This window comes from Sturnira hondurensis, unplaced genomic scaffold, assembly GCF_014824575.4.
Source record: "Sturnira hondurensis isolate 20B ecotype Veracruz unplaced genomic scaffold, ASM1482457v3 Scaffold0021143, whole genome shotgun sequence".
Taxonomy (NCBI): domain Eukaryota; kingdom Metazoa; phylum Chordata; class Mammalia; order Chiroptera; family Phyllostomidae; genus Sturnira; species Sturnira hondurensis.
This window is the reverse complement of record NW_028093774.1, coordinates 21480697-21496999: the sequence shown is the minus strand read 5'-3', so window position 1 is coordinate 21496999 and position 16303 is coordinate 21480697. Positions and strand designations below refer to the sequence as shown.

General features: G+C 38.4%; 1 protein-coding gene across 1 annotated transcript in view; it reads left to right on the top strand.

The window, feature by feature from the left end:
- The window catches only part of DNAL1 (dynein axonemal light chain 1), a 36150-nt gene that overhangs the window by 17949 nt on the left and 1898 nt on the right, over window positions 1-16303 (top strand). Inside the window, exons 6-7 of the mRNA XM_037031294.1 lie at window positions 8982-9108; window positions 10128-10268. Coding sequence (XP_036887189.1) covers window positions 8982-9108; window positions 10128-10268 — 268 coding nt within the window. The remainder of the gene's footprint in view (window positions 1-8981; window positions 9109-10127; window positions 10269-16303) is intronic.

The following is a 16303-nucleotide window of genomic DNA, read 5'->3' as shown; positions in this document are numbered from 1 at the left end:
GGTTTTTGATCAGTGGATGTGACTTAAGTTTTTAAAATAATTTTCAACCAATATCCCTTTTTAATGACGGTATAATAATGTATTTTATTGATGTACTACAATTTATTCAATTATTTATTGCCCTGGCCTGGTAGCTCAGTTTGTTAGAGCATTGTCCTGATACACCAGGTTTGCAGGTTCAATCCCTAGTCAGGGCACATACAAGATTCAAACAATGAATGAATAATTAAGTAGAGCAACAAATTGATGTTTCTCTCTGTCTCTCTTCCTTTTTCCTTCCCTTCTCTAAAAATCAATAAATAAATTAATAAATAATTACAATAAATAAATAAGTTACTTATTCATTATTTTCAGTTTGGAGTTATTATAATCTATACTGTTATGAATCTCCTTTTAGCTGTATTATTGCACACATCTATGAATAATTCCTCGGATAAATTCCTTGAAATGGAATTGCTTGGTCAAAAGGTATGAATTAAAGGCTTTTATGATATTTCATCTAATTGGCATTTGGTAAGTTTGTAACAATTTATACTCCCACCTGTAATGTGTGAGGGTTTCCATTTCTCCTTACCAACCTTGGAAATTTAAAACTTTTTATAGTTTTTTACAGTGGAATGGACTATATATTTTTATTTGTATATTTACTGGCCATTTGAATTTTCTTGCAAAGAAGCTGAAATGAAACAATACTGTAATACTAGGAAATTTCAGGAAAGATGAAGCTGATTTCTTTTTCTTGTATCCATTCCCAAAAAGACAATAATTTTTTTAAAGTATTGAATGTTTTTTGTAGAAGTATTGAAAGCATTTCATAAACATTCTGAAATTTTTTATGACTCTGGCCTCCTTCTCCACTTTCCATTAAGTCCAGCTGTGCTTTGTAAGAGCCAGTGGGCTTGAAACTGCAGTGCTTCCCAACAAGGACCTCCCAAGGCAAGACAGGCTGAAGTGACCATCCCCCATTATGGGAGGAACTGTAATGCCTAAATAGGGGTCAGGGTTCAGAGAAGCAATTTTGGAATTATCTTGAATGAGCTGAATAATATTCCCACTTCTACATGTCTATTTACATAACATTTTACTAATGAATTTATAAAATTCTCAGAAATTCTTTTTTCATATATAATTATTTTTAATCCTCACCTGAGGATGTTTTTTCATTGCTTTTTAGAGAAAGAGGAAGGGAGAGAGAAACATTGATGTGAGACAGAAGTATCGGTTGGTTGCTTCCCATAAGCGCCCAGAATGGGGATCGTAGGTGCCTGGACTGGGGATTGAACCCACAGCCTACGTATGTGCCCTGACCAGAAATTGAACCCACAACCTTTTGGTTACGGGATGATGTTCTAACCGCCTGACACCATGGCCAGGGCAAAATGCTTGGAAATGCTTAGAGGTTAGATTTTTAAATAAAGGAAGTTTTCCCCTCCAGAATGATAACCAGTAGACGAATTGTTTGCTTTATAGTTAGATATGATGAGTAAATATTTAATGATCTATAAAAAATGTTTTTGGTGTTCTAAATGATTGGCATATTTAAAGATATTTTGCTTTCTCTACATTCTCTGAGTGTAGATAGTAAAAAATGTCAAATACAGGGACATTATTAATAATATATAAAATATTAAAGTACAAAAAATGAGAATTTATTATACTTTAGACTAACTATGCTTTTAAATTATTTATAAGGAAAGGATTTTTAAATAAATATACCCCGGAATCTTTAGGATCAATTTGATAGAGAGGCTTAATATTCCTTCTGGTATTTTCAGAATACCAGATTCTCAGGTATTGCTACAGTATACAATTTCTCCCATGGAATGTAATATATACTTAGAAACCATAAAGAAATTGTAAATATGAGATTAAAGACATGTACGGAGATATTATCTAGCTGCACCATCACTTGCTTAGATCTCTTCATTTTCCATATACTATCAATAACACCCAGCCTTTAATATTCTTCAGAATGTGTGTATGTGTGTGTATACATACACGATACATACACCAAAAACAACAGTCCAAAAGCTTTACTACTTATGCACAAACTAAAGAAAAATAAATCAGCTTAGGAATACAAATGCTGGGCTTCAAATAGGTTCACATACTAATTTATTCATCTAGACACACTAGTCTTATAGCATGATTTAAATAGCTGCCTCAGTAAATTACACATGACTAATCTGTGAAACACAAAATGTTAAATTGAATGAAAGGAGTCTGTTTAAAACTACTGGAAAACTACCTTATTAATAATATACCTTATTAAGGTACATTAATCACCCTAGCTGGTAATCTCCAGCCACTGGCCTTCTTTCTCTCCTGGGATGTGCCAAGTCTATTCCCACCCGAGGACCTTAGTGCTTGCTGTTTCTTCTGCCTGAAAACCTCTTTGTTACTCTGAACTTTCACATTACTGGCTCCTTACTTCAGCTCAGATGTCACCTCCTCAAAAGTGACCCAACTGCCCTACATCTAATGTCACCAGCTCCCTAGGCGACAACGCTGTGTCTACATCTGTATCTATATCTACATCTATATTTATGTACGTGTGTAGGTATATGTACATGTATAGGTATAGCTACATCTACATGTGTCTGTGTCTATTTCAACTTTCTCATCACTGTCTGGAATTGTTACTGGTTTGTTCTCCCACTTGCTCGCCCACCCACTGTCTCTGTCACACACACAGATCCTAATGAGCAGGTCAGCTTTGTTCATCAGCATCTACATTAGCGCTTGATGTGTGTAGCAGGCATTCTATAAATATTTATTGAGTGACTCAATATATTTTATTACTAATTATAAAAACTATTAGGTTGGCCCTGGCTCGGGGGCTCAGTTGTTTGGAATGTCATTCTGTCCACCAGAAGTTGTTCAGTTCCTGTCAGGACACATGCCTGGGTTGCTGGTTCAATTCCCGATTGGGGTGCTTAAGGGAGGATTGATTTTCCGCCTCACATTGATGTTCCTCTCTCTTTCTAAAATCAATGGGCATATCCTCGGATGAGGATTAAAAAAATAACTACTAGGTTAAAATTTTAATTCTAAGAGTTATATATGTTAATTGTAAAAAAACAAATCAAGCAAATTCATAAATATATGAAATACACTGTGAAAGTCTTTTTTCTCCCTTCCACCTTGCTAATTCCATGAGTAACAGAAATGGTATTGTTTTGTATATTTTAATATTTTTTCTGTGCAAATATGAATAGATATCTATGTGTATCTATATGCATGTGTGTGTTAAATATGTTTGTACTATGGTATACAAGGTTAATATATTTTTCCTTATTTTTCACTCAAGAAAGGGTAGATAAAAGTAGGTTGGTAATAATAAATAATACAATAAGAAATAAATAATAATATAAGAATAAACTGTGTTTCACATACTCACAACTGTAAACCTATTGTGCCCACCCCTATGTATTAGTAATATTTTTTATGTCAAAACAGGCAGATTTAATGCATTCTTTTAAAATAGCTGTACAGTTTTCCCTACTATCAACATACAACTTTGATCCATGATAGCATGTATCAGAACTTCTTTCCTTTTTAAGGATGAATAATATTCTGTTGTGTGTATGTGCCGTATTTCATTAATTCCTTCATCCACTGATGACTCTTGGGTTGTTTGCACTTTTTGGCTATTGTAAATAATGCTGCTGTGAACATGGTTATAAATATCTCTTTGAAACTTTTTAAAAATTCTTTAGGTTATAGACCCATCAGTGGGATTGCTGTAACATATATTTTAAATTTTTGAAGAAACTGCGGAACTGTTCCATAGCCCCTGCATCATTTTACATTTCCACCAACAGTGCACAAGGGCTCCAGTTTCTCCACATCTCCACGGTCTGATTGATAGTAGCCATCCTAATGAGTGTAGGGCAGTCTCTCATTGTATCAGCCTCCTCATTTTACAGAGTAAGAAACTAAGGAGAAATTATTTGTTCACTTGCAGAAAGCAAACCAATTTGCTAAATGCCTGTTCATTACTATTCAGTTCACCAAAGGGCCAGTTTATTGAATGACAGGTTTCGCTGACTTGATTTACACAAACTTAGCTAGGTTTTACTGATTGACATTCCAGATTGCTTCACCAAAATTGCCTTTAAAAATTGTCTTTATTTCCTAATTATAAATACATAGAAAATTATGTTGCTTAGAATGATTTCACACATTTTGAAATTTTCTTTAAGATTTTATTTTGTGTTAATGTTAAGGCAGCTGTTTCATCCAGCTGTTGGATTTGTCAGTCCATCTTTATAGAATGTCCGTTTCATATTTTAGGCACTAATCACTTCTGAACTTATTAAAACACATAAAAATAGTAATCTAATGGATCTGGTTAGCAAATCNTTGCTTCACCAAAATTGCCTTTAAAAATTGTCTTTATTACCTAATTATAAATACATAGAAAATTATGTTGCTTAGAATGATTTCACACATTTTGAAATTTTCTTTAAGGTTTTATTTTGTGTTAATGTTAAGGCAGCTGTTTCATCCAGCTGTTGGATTTGTCAGTCCATCTTTATAGAATGTCCGTTTCATATTTTAGGCACTAATCACTTCTGAACTTATTAAAACACATAAAAATAGTAATCTAATGGATCTGGTTAGCAAATCATTATCATGAAATAGACTTCCAGGAAGCCCAGAGAGTCCCAAAGAAGTTGGACCCAAGGAGGAACACAACAAGCCACATCATAATTAAGTTACCCAAGATTAAAGTACAAAAGACAGTGGGATAGATTTAAAATGTACTGAAAGAGCTATACTCTGGGCATTCAAAATTGATACAACATTTGTAAGTCAATATGTATAAGAAATTCTTGTTCTGCAAAATCATATTCTCAAGTAAAGAAAAGTCACCAAATACAGTGAAATTTAGTTCTGGCAAAAGAGCTGCATTCAAATGGCTGAAAACTAAACTGAAACAAAATAAACACTTCAGTGAGCTAATGAAGCATTACTGACATCTTCAAAGTTATCCTATCTAAAAGAAGTTCTATCCTATCTAAAACAAATTACTATACTTTGTGAAGGAGTTCCAGTCAAGATGGAGGCATAGGTAGAAATACTTCACTTCCTCACACAACCAAAAGAAGGATAACAACAAATTTAAAAAGAATAAACAATCAGAGCTGCCAGAAAATCAAACTGCATGAAACTCCAACAACCAAGGGGTTTAAGAAAATTCATCCAGACTGGTGGGCGGGGTGGAGACTGGCAGCAGGAGCAGAGAAGACCCCTGCAAGGCAACAGACCATGTGGGTGAGCCAGGGCTAGCTGACTGGGAAACTAACGACTCAAAACCTCTAGCTATAAAATATTATGGGGGCTGCGAAGGTGGGAGAAACTCCCGAGTCTCACAGGAGAGTTCATTGGAAAGTGGGGCTAGAGTGGAGCGAGTGGCATTGTACCCTCTGTGACCCCTCACCCACAGACAGCGCCACAACACAGCAAAGAGAGTTGTATCACTCTGGTGAACACCTAAGGTTCTGCCCCTTACAACATAACAGGTGCACCAAGACAAAGAAATATGACCCAAATGAAAGAACAGATCAAAGCTCCAGAAAAAGCTGATTGACAAGGAGATATACAAACTATCTGGTGCAGAGTTCAAAATACTGGTGATCAGGATGCTCACAGAATTGACTGAGTATGGTCACAAAATGAAGGAAGAAATGAAGGCTATACAAAGTGAAATAAAGGAAAATATACAGGGAACCAAGAGTAAAGGGAAGGAAACTGGAACTCAAATCAAAGATTTGGAACAAAAGGAAGAAGTAAACATCCAACCAGGACAGAATGAAGAAACAAGAATTCAAAAAAATGAGGAGAGGCCCTGGCTGGTGTAGCTCAGTGGATTGAGCACGGGCCTGAGAACCAAAGGATCTCAGTTCAATTCCCAGTCAGGGCATGTGCCTGGGTTGCAAGTCAGTCCCCAGCAGGGGCCAGTTCCCAGCAGGAGACAGATGAGAAGCAGCCATACATTGATATTTCTCTCCCTCTCTCTTTCCCTTCCCTTCTAAAGATAAAAAATAAAATCTAATAAATAAATAAAGTTATTAAATAAAAAATAAAAATAAATAAATTCCTAGACTTTGAAAAAAAACAAAACAAAAACGAGGAGAGGCTTAGGAACCTCCAGGACATCTGTGAACATTCCAACATCCAAATCATAGGGGTGCCAGAAGAAGAAGAGGAAGAGCAACAAATTGAAAACTTATTTGAACAAATAATGAAGGAAAACTTCTCCAATCTGGCGAAGGAAATAGACTTCCAGGAAGCCCAGAGAGTCCCAAAGAAGTTGGACCCAAGGAGGAACACAACATGCCACATCATAATTAACTTACCCAAGATTAAAAGCATCGAGAAGAAAGGAGAGCATTATCTACAAAGGAGTGCCCATAAGACTATCAGCTGATTTCCCCAAAGTAACCTTGCAGGCAAGAAGGGGCTGGAAAGAAGTATTTGAAGTCATGAAATCCAAAGACCTACATCCAAGATTGCTCTATCCAGCAAAGCTTTCATTTAGGAAAGCTTTGGAAGGGCAGATAAAAGTGCTTCTCAGATAAGATCAAGTTAAAGGATTCCATCATTACCAAGTCCTTATCCTATGAAATATTAAAGGGACTTATCTAAGAAATAGAAGAAGATCAAAAACTATAAACAGTAAAATGACAACAAACTCACAACTTTCAACAACTGAACCTAAAATACAACAACAGAAACTAAGCAAAACAACAGGAGCAGAATCACAGAAATGGAGATCACATGGAGGGGTATCTGTGGAGAGGGAAAGGGAGAGAATTTGGGAGGAGTACAGGGAATAAGGAGCATAATTGGTAGGCATGAAATAGACAGGGGGAGATTAAGAATAGTGTAGGAAATAGAGAAGCCAAAGAATTTATGTGTACAGCCCATGGACATGAACTAAGGGGAGTGGGGAATGCTGGAGGGTAGGGAGGTGCAGGGTGGAGGGGGATAAAGAGGAGAAAAAAATGGAACAACTATAATAGCATAATCAATAAAACATACTTTAAAATAAAAAATAAAAAATTACTATAATTTGTAACTAATTAAACAATTTTTTGTAAATCAATAAAAGAGTAAATTCAGCAAATTGGCTACTCGGGGAATTGCTCAAATTGTGTATATGAAAGTTGGCCAAGAGTCCTCTTCTGCGCATGTAAAATCAACACTAAGTAAGTGGCAGAACCCAGACTGAACTTAAATTTTCTTATCAGTATTTAATCAGTATTTTTCCTGCTACCTCACACTTTCTAAATTGGACACGTGGATGTGAATGCAGTGCAATGAAAATGTATGTAAAAAAGTTTACATTATATGCAACCTTATTCCCCTAGGTCATTTTGGTGGAGAAGATATCAGAACACTAGCTGAGGGGGTTTGGTTACATGGCAAAGTTCTATGTGTGCCAGGGTGGACAGATTTAAAAGATTCTTTTACTCCAAAACTTATTTCTTCTACTTAGAAAGTTGAAACTGAGATGAACTGTGGGAGTTGGCATGACACACAAGACTAACTCAGGCCACTTCTTAGTTTCTCGCCTTGGGTCCACCAGTATGGAAACCAGTATGGGAAATGCATGCATTAAGGATCTTTATCCAGGGTACATTTATTCTCTCTGTAGTTTTTGAAGGGACAATTGCTTATGAGGACTAGGTGTGGGCTCCACATTCTAGACATTACCGTGTGGTTGAAGGTAAATTCTTTCTGGTTAGGAGAGGATTGAACATTTAATTGATCCTACAATAGTGTATATTTTAATTTTTTTTAAATCACTACATTTTGTTTTATGTCTATAAAAGAAGGAAGTCTTTGGACCACTATTCATTATATATATCATTTAAGAGTCAGGATGGTGTAATATTTTTACTGTAATGGAAAGACTTTGGGTTTTAAACTGAAATTAAAAAAATATTTTATTTATTTATTTTTAGAGAGAAGGGAAAGGAGGGAGAGAGGGAAATATCATTGTGTGGTTGCCGCTCATGTACCCCCAACAGGGGACCTGGCCTGCAACCCAGGCATGTGCCCTGACTGGGAATTGAACCAGTAACCCTTTGGTTTGCAGGCCGGCACTCAATCCACTGAACCACACCACCCAGGGGTTAAACTGAATTTTATACATTAAAAAAGAAGATGAATTAATGGATAGCTGGCTGGATAGAAGACAGACAAATATTTGGCATGAAAGGGATAGTAAACTGTTAATGGTAGAATCTGGGTAGTAGATATATGAGAATTTACTTTAAAACTCTTTCAACTTTTTTATGTTTAAAAGTTTCCTTAATAAATATTTAGACTCAGCTCTACTATTTAGTAGCATTGTGATCTTAGAAAAAGTTCAGAAGTTCTTATAGTAGAACTCAAATAACCTGCTTTGCCTATCTTAATTGTTATAAGGATAAAATAATGAAATATACAGGGAAGGAATTTGAAAACTGTACTGTTCAATAGAAGTGATAAAATAGTGCTATTGTTTCCCCTTTGGGTGATTTCAATACCTATTCTTAGTTCAGATCAGTCTGAAGAAAGGAAGGGAATGTTCTACTTGGCTTTCTTTTTTTTTTTTTTAATATTTTATTTATTTATCTTTAGAGGGGAAGGGAAGGAGAGAGGGGGAGAAACATCAATGTATGGTTGCCTTTCATGCCTCCCCTGCTGGGAGTTGGCCTGCAGGGACCTGGCCTGCAACCCAGGCATGTGCCCTGACTGGGAATCGAACCGCGATCGTCTGGTTCGCAGGTCCGCGCTCAATCCACTGAGCTACACCAGCCAGGCTACTTGGCTTTCTTAATGACAAAACCTCCCACACAGCCTTCAGCTCTCTTGCCAGGGGACAGGAGGCTCTCAGTTCTCTCTGAAGACCATTGTCTTTATGTTTATAAGGAAGGAAAAAAGCTTAAAGGTAAGCATGTATATCAAGTTGCTTTCTTTTTCAGGAAGCAGTAGGGGACACATTAGAAGAACTGTGGATCTCCTACAATTTCATCGAGAAGTTGAAAGGCATCCATGTAATGAAGAAATTGAAGATTCTCTACATGTCCAATAACCTGGTGAAAGACTGGGGTAAGCTGAGAATGGCTCTTTGCTAACCTCTACCTGCTACTTATGGAAAATAGCCCAGCAGGGCACAAGATGCAAAATAAAGACATTTATTTCTAAGCACAGAGGGAAGTGCTCATACCTGTAAGAGTTCCTAGATTTCAGCTAAATGCTTGGAATTTACATTTAAGCATTTATGTAGAATGATGTTAATTGAATAGATCCTGGTCCTATTAATTATGAAAAGATTAAATTAATTGTCCAAAGGCTGGAAAAAGTCAGGTTAAATTTAATAATTCTTAAATTGGAAGAATTTATTTGACATTTACTTGAAGACTTATTTGACATTTATATTGCTTTGCTTTTTCACTGTACATTATTCACTCCGCATTTAGTAAAGCCTTATTATGTGCCTATAACTATATACCAGACCCTTAGATACATAGTAGGACACTATGCCTGCCCTCAAGGAATTCACAGCTTAGTGGGGAAGGTTAGTTTATAAGATAAAAATTGTGAAAATGTGTGATAAATTCTGCAGGAGAGGCTCCAATGAGTTACTTTAAGAATTCAAAGATGGGGGAGGGAATGGGTGGAGACAGTTTAGCTTAGCCCATGCAGATACAGTACAGACCACCGGGAAGACCTGTCACCAGGGGACAGTCTGTTGTTCTTTTTGATTGTAAATCCCATTTCCTCCTCTCATCCTATCTAAGGATAAAGGTAGATAAAGGTGGAAGAGGAACGTCTTCTTTTCCCTTCCTTTCTGTCACATCTTCAGAGAATCACTCCATGTGGTTTAACTTCTCTTACTTCCTTCAAAAACTTAAACAAATTGAGAGGGGAAAGGGCGAGAAACACTGACCAGTTGCCACTTATATATGCCCTGACCGGGGACGGAACCTGCAACTCAGGCATGTACCTTGACCAGGAATCAAACCTGCCACCTTTTGCTCTGCAGGACAATGCCCGACCAACTGAGCCACAGCAGTCAGGACAAAAACCTGCTGTCTTAATGTGAAATGTATTCTTTATACCTGTAGCTGAATTTGTGAAGCTGGCGGAACTGCCATGCCTGGAGGACCTGGTGTTTGTAGGCAATCCCTTGGAAGAAAAACACTCTGCTGAGGGGAACTGGATTGAGGAGGCCACCAAGAGAGTGCCCAAACTGAAAAAGCTGGATGGTGAGTGACGCGGGGGCCAGCCTGGAAATGTTTTCTAGGTGTGAGAGTTGAATTCGTGACATGAAATTGTGAAAAGGAACAAAACTGAAGAAAATGATAGGTTGTCTCTAATCTCTAAACAGGAAATTGTGTGGTCCAGGTCTGGGCCCAAGTGAGAAGAAAAACTTTAAGGATATTTAGACTGGTATAAGATCATTCCTAGACCAAAAGCTTATAGGAAAGTTGGGCTTGTTCTCAAGTCACAGGCATTATTTAGAATAATGAATAATGCAGAATTATTATTGCAGAATAATTAGACATAAATGCTAAGTAGTTGCTTTTTCACACTTGAATCAAAATTGTAGTGTTCTCTAGTGCCCACCCTGCACACACACACTCATTTTAGTTTCTTAGTGTTTAGGATAGGTGTCTCTGTTAGTATATATCTTGGACTGACTGAGCGCAAGTCCCTGTTCTACCACTTAATATCTTTTTTGTCCCTGTGGTAGTTAATTCATTTCACCAAACCTTTTCTTTTATAATCTAAAAACTGGAAATGATAATATTTACTGATCTCTCTGGGTCTTACCTGTTCCCAGTGGTGCTACCAGGAAACCAGGCCAGGATTCCAACTGTTCTAGAACCCACACACTTCCCTTTTTTCTGCAAGCCCAGGAAAATACCCTTCTAGTCTAAGAAGAATCACTATTCCTCTCTTTGTTTTCTACATTATTCTGCATCTTTTCACAAATCTTGTTCTCAGTTATCTTAGGCTTTTCAAGGCAAAGAAGCCCGTAAGTCCGACAGTCTGTTTCCGCCTTCCACATTGCCCCTGAAGTGATGAGGCTCAGAGCTGACTAGCCTACCTGACGGAATAGGGGGATATGTACAGGAACAAGCACACCTTTTCCTGCCGAGACCCCTCTCTGCCAGCTGGCCGCCGACTCTGCCCCTCTTACCAGTCTGGTTGAATGGTTGTTGGACTTCTGTACAGTTCCATTTCCTGTCTGTTCCGGTTGTGTTTTTGTTTCTAAATCTTTGTTGTCCTTAATTTTGGTTGTGCGAGGAGGCACAGTATTTCCAGCTTCATCATCATCGTGTACCAAATGCATATTTTCCTTATTGTCTTCATCGCCATCCTCATACCGATATTCCCAATCCAAAACCAAAGGACCTAGCTGACCACGGTTGAGATGCCCTTACTCCCGAGCCCTTTGATCCCCTCCTCGTCACCCCTGCTTCCCTGCTGATATATCCTTCCCATTCTTTCTCTCTTCATCTCTCCCTTACTCAACCCTTTTATCCACCGCAGCGCACTATGGCGGTTGCTCTTAAGTTGTGCTGCATTCTTGCGGAGGATATTTCAGAATCCCTGAGGAGAGAGTGAAGGAGAACTATATAGTTTGAAAACGTTTTACAAATGACTCTTATATGCCTCCCTGGAAGAGATGTGCTCATCTGGCCCTTGCCCTTGTAGGTCAGTTGGAAGGGCATCATCCTGCAAACCAGAAGGTCACAGGTTCAATTCCTGGTCAGGGTACATGCCTGGGTTGCAGGTTTGGTTCCTGGTTGGGGGGCCTATGAAAGGCAGTGAATCGATGTTTCTGTCCCTGTCTTTCTTCCTCCCTTCCCTTCTCTCTAAAACCAATAACCATGTCCTTGGATAAGGATTAAAAAAGGGAAAAAAAGAGATGTGTTTATCTGTCATCCAGTAGAGGATTATTGACATAAAGGGCTCTTTAAAAAAAATTATTGAGGACTTCTGGCCAAGATGGAGGCATAGATAGACACACTCTGTCTCCTTGCACAACCAAAAGAAGGACAACAGCAACTTCGGCCAAGATGGAGGTGTAGGTGGAAATACTGTGCCTCCTTGCACAACCAAAATTAAGGACAACAAAGATTTAGAAACAAAAACACAACCAGAACAGACAGGAAATGGAACTGTACAGAAGTCCAACAACCATTCAACCAGACTGGTAAGAGGGGCAGAGTCGGCGGCCAGCTGGCAGAGAGGGGTCTTGGCAGGAAAAGGTGGTGGCTGCACCTGAGAGTGTAGGCGGCACGGGGATGACTGCAGTCACACAATTGCGCGCAGATAAACTAGGCAAAAACAGGCAGCAAGACAGACCGCAAAACCCAGGGCCCCAGCGACGGGAAATAAAGCCTAAAAGCATCGATTGGAAAGGTGCCAGGAGAGACTCCCAGCCTCACAGGACAGTTCATTGGAGAGACCCACAGGCTCCTAAATGTACACAAGCCCACCTACCTGGGAACCAGCAGCAGAAAGGCCCAATTTGCTTGTGGGAAGTGGCAGGAGGGACTGAAGTCCAAGAGAGAGAGGAACAAGCACCATTGTTCCCTTTCTGATCCCGCCCCCACATACAGGGCCACAACCCAGCAACTGGGTTGCCCCTAAGGCCCCGCCCCTCATACATAACAGGCATGAACAGACCAAAACATTATGGCTCAAACAGAAGAACAAATCAAAGCCCCAGAGCCAATACTTTTAAGTGACCAAGAGATAGCCAACTTATCACATGCACAGTTCAAAACACTGGTGATCAGGATGCTTACAGAACTGGCTGATTTTGGTCACAAATTGGATGAAAAAATGAAGGCTACACTACGTGAAACAAAGGAAAATGCACAGAGAACCAATAGTGATGGAAACAAAACTGGGGCTAAAACAGTGGAGTGGACCAAAAGGAAGAAAGAAACATCCAACCAGAAAAGAATGAAGAAACAAGAATTCAAAAAAACTGAGGGGAGGCTTAGGAACCTTCAGGACATCTTGAAACGTTCCAACATCCAAATTATAGGGGTACCAGAAGGGGAAGAGGAAGAACAGCAAGTGGAAACGTTATTTGAACAAATAATAAAGGAGAACTTCCCCAATCTGGCAAAGGAAATAGACTTCCAGGAAATCCAGGAAGTTCAGAGAGTCCCAAAGAAGTTGGACTCAAGGAAGAACACACCAAGGCACATCATAATTACATTAGCCAAGATTAAAATGAAGGAGAGAATCCTAGAAGCAGCAAGAGATAAGGGGACAGTCACTTACAAAGGAGTTCCCATCAGACTGTCAGCTGGTTTCTCAAAAGAGACCTGACAGGCAAGAAGGGGCTGGAAAGAAGTATTTGAAGTCATGAAAGGCAAGGACCTACATCCAAGATTGCTCTATCCAGCAAAGCTTTCATTTAGAATGAAAGGACAGATAAAGCATTTCTCAGATAAGGTCAAGGAGTTCATCATCACCAAGCCCTTATTTTATGAAATGTTAAAGGACTTATCTAAGGAAAAGAAGATAAAAAACATGTATAGTAAAATGACGGAAAACTCACAATTATTAACCACCACACCTAAAACAAAAACAAACTAAGTAAACAACTAGAATAGGAACAAAACCACAGAAATGGAGATCACATGGAGGGTTAGCAACAGGGGAGTGGGAGGAGTAGAGAGGGGTAAAAGGTACAGAGAATAAGTAGCATAGACAGTAGGTAGAAAATAGGGGGAGGTTAAGAATAGTATAGGAAATGTAGAAGCCAAAGAACTTATGTGTATGACCCATGGATATGAACTAAAGGAGGGGGAATGTGGGTGGGAGGGGGTGTGCAGGGTGGAGGGGAACAAGGGGGGGGAATGGGACAACTGTAATAGCATAATCAATAAAATATTTCTTAAAAAAGTTAAAAAAACTATTGACTGATTGATTTGAGAGAGAGAGGTTCGTTGTTTCACTTATTTCTGCATTCATTGGTTGATTCTTGTATGTGCCCTGACCAGGGATTGGACCCACAACTGTGGCATATAGGGATGGTGCTCTAACCAACTGAGCTAGCTGGCCAAGGCTAAAGGCTCTTAAATAGCCCTGGCTGGTGTAGCTCAATGGATTGAGTGCAGGCCTGTAAATCACACGATCGCGGTTCGATTCCCAGTCAGGGCACATGCCTGGGTTGCAAGCCAGTTCCCAGCAGGGGACTCACGAGAGGCAACCATACATTGATATTTCTCTCCTTCTCTCCTTCCCTTTCTCTCTAAAGATAAATAAATAAAATCTTTAAAAAAATAAAATAAAACAAAAGGCTCTTAAATAGCTCTTCTCCTACATCAAACACTTTTAACAGCCTGATTGATATATAATTGACATACAGCTAACTACACATATTTAAAGTATAATTTGATATGTTTTGACATATGTATATACCACTGAAACCATCACCACAATTAAGATAATGAAGATACATGTGACGGTGACTACAGTTAACAATACTACAGTGTATACCTACTTGAAAGTTGCTAAGAGGGTAGATCTTAAAAGTTCTCACACATACACTAAAAGATAAATTTTAGTTACACAGTGGGAGGGTGGAGGAATCAAGCTTAAAAGAAAAAAGAAAGAACTAAAAAAATTAAGATAACTACATGAGGTGATGGATGCATTAACTAATGTTATTGTGGTAATTATTTTATAAAACATATGTATATCAAATCATCATGTTTNACATTGATATTTCTCTCCTTCTCTCCTTCCCTTTCTCTCTAAGGATAAATAAATAAAATCTTAAAAAAAATAATAATAAAAGGCTCTTAAATAGCTCTTCTCCTACATCAAAAACTTTTAACAGCCTGATTGATATATAATTGACATACAGCTAACTACACATATTTAAAGTATAATTTGATATGTTTTGACATACGTATATACCACTGAAACCATCACCACAATTAAGATAATGAAGATACATGTGACGGTGACTACAGTTAACAATACTACAGTGTATACCTACTTGAAAGTTGCTAAGAGGGTAGATCTTAAAAGTTCTCACACATACACTAAAAGATAAATTTTAGTTACACAGTGGGAGGGTGGAGGAATCAAGCTTAAAAGAAAAAAGAAAGAACTAAAAAAATTAAGATAACTACATGAGGTGATGGATGCATTAACTAATGTTATTGTGGTAATTATTTTATAAAACATATGTATATCAAATCATCATGTTTACACCTTAAACTCATACAGTGTAGTATGTCAATCATATCTCAGTAAAGCTGGGGGGAAGTTAATGAACATATGCATTACCCCTAAAAGTTTCCTTGTGCTTCTTTGTAATCTCTCCCTCGGCTCATCAGCACCATCCCTCTCAAGGTAATCACTGATCTGCTTTCTGTCCCTATAGATTAGTATGTATTCTTTAGAGTTTTATATAAACTGGGTCATGCAGAACGTTCTCTTTTTTAACCCTCTGTGGATACACACGTAAGGGCGACGTGACAAAGACGGTATAGTGCCTCTTGTGGGAGGTGCAGGAATAATCGGGAAGAGACAACCAGGTTTCTAGGCTCTACTGGTAGTGTTCCAGTTCCTCCTAAACTGGACGGTAGTATACAATCATTGGTTTTTGTTACTCTTCAAATTATTTATATTGTGTTTTTGCAAATGGATATTTCACAATTTAAAAATAAAATTAAAAAAAGAGGGTAGAGACAGTAGAGTCTTGGATTCAGCCTTTTCATATTCACCTTTGGTTGGACTCTGGAAACCACCTGAGACCATTGGTCTTTACTTCCTTCAGGGTTGTACACAGGAGGTGAGCCCCTTCCCTTAAGAATGTAACAGAGCCTCTCGTGTAGACCCTGACTAGACTAAACCACGTAGACTTTTGAATCAACTGTTGCCCTCAGACTAATCTGAACAGCCCCTGAAAGAACCACCTTGGCCTGTACTAAACCAGTGGGATAGACCAGAACAGAGGTGGCCACGGTTGCTAACTTGCCTCTTTTTGCTACTCTTCTGTTGCTTATAAGCAAAACTGCGGGATCTTAAGAAGTTAAGATGCAAAAAGACAGTGCCAAATGTTAGTGGGGTGTGTAGCGGCTGGCTCTCTCATACCCTGCCAGCTGGTAAGGTTGCTGTTATAACCGTTTTGGAAAACTGACATTATCTACAAAAGCCCTACCTACATACATGTCCCTTAGCACCCAGCAGTTTTTCTGTTAGCTGTGTACCCCAAAGAAAAGGGTACGTTTGTTTACAAAAGACATGTATGAGA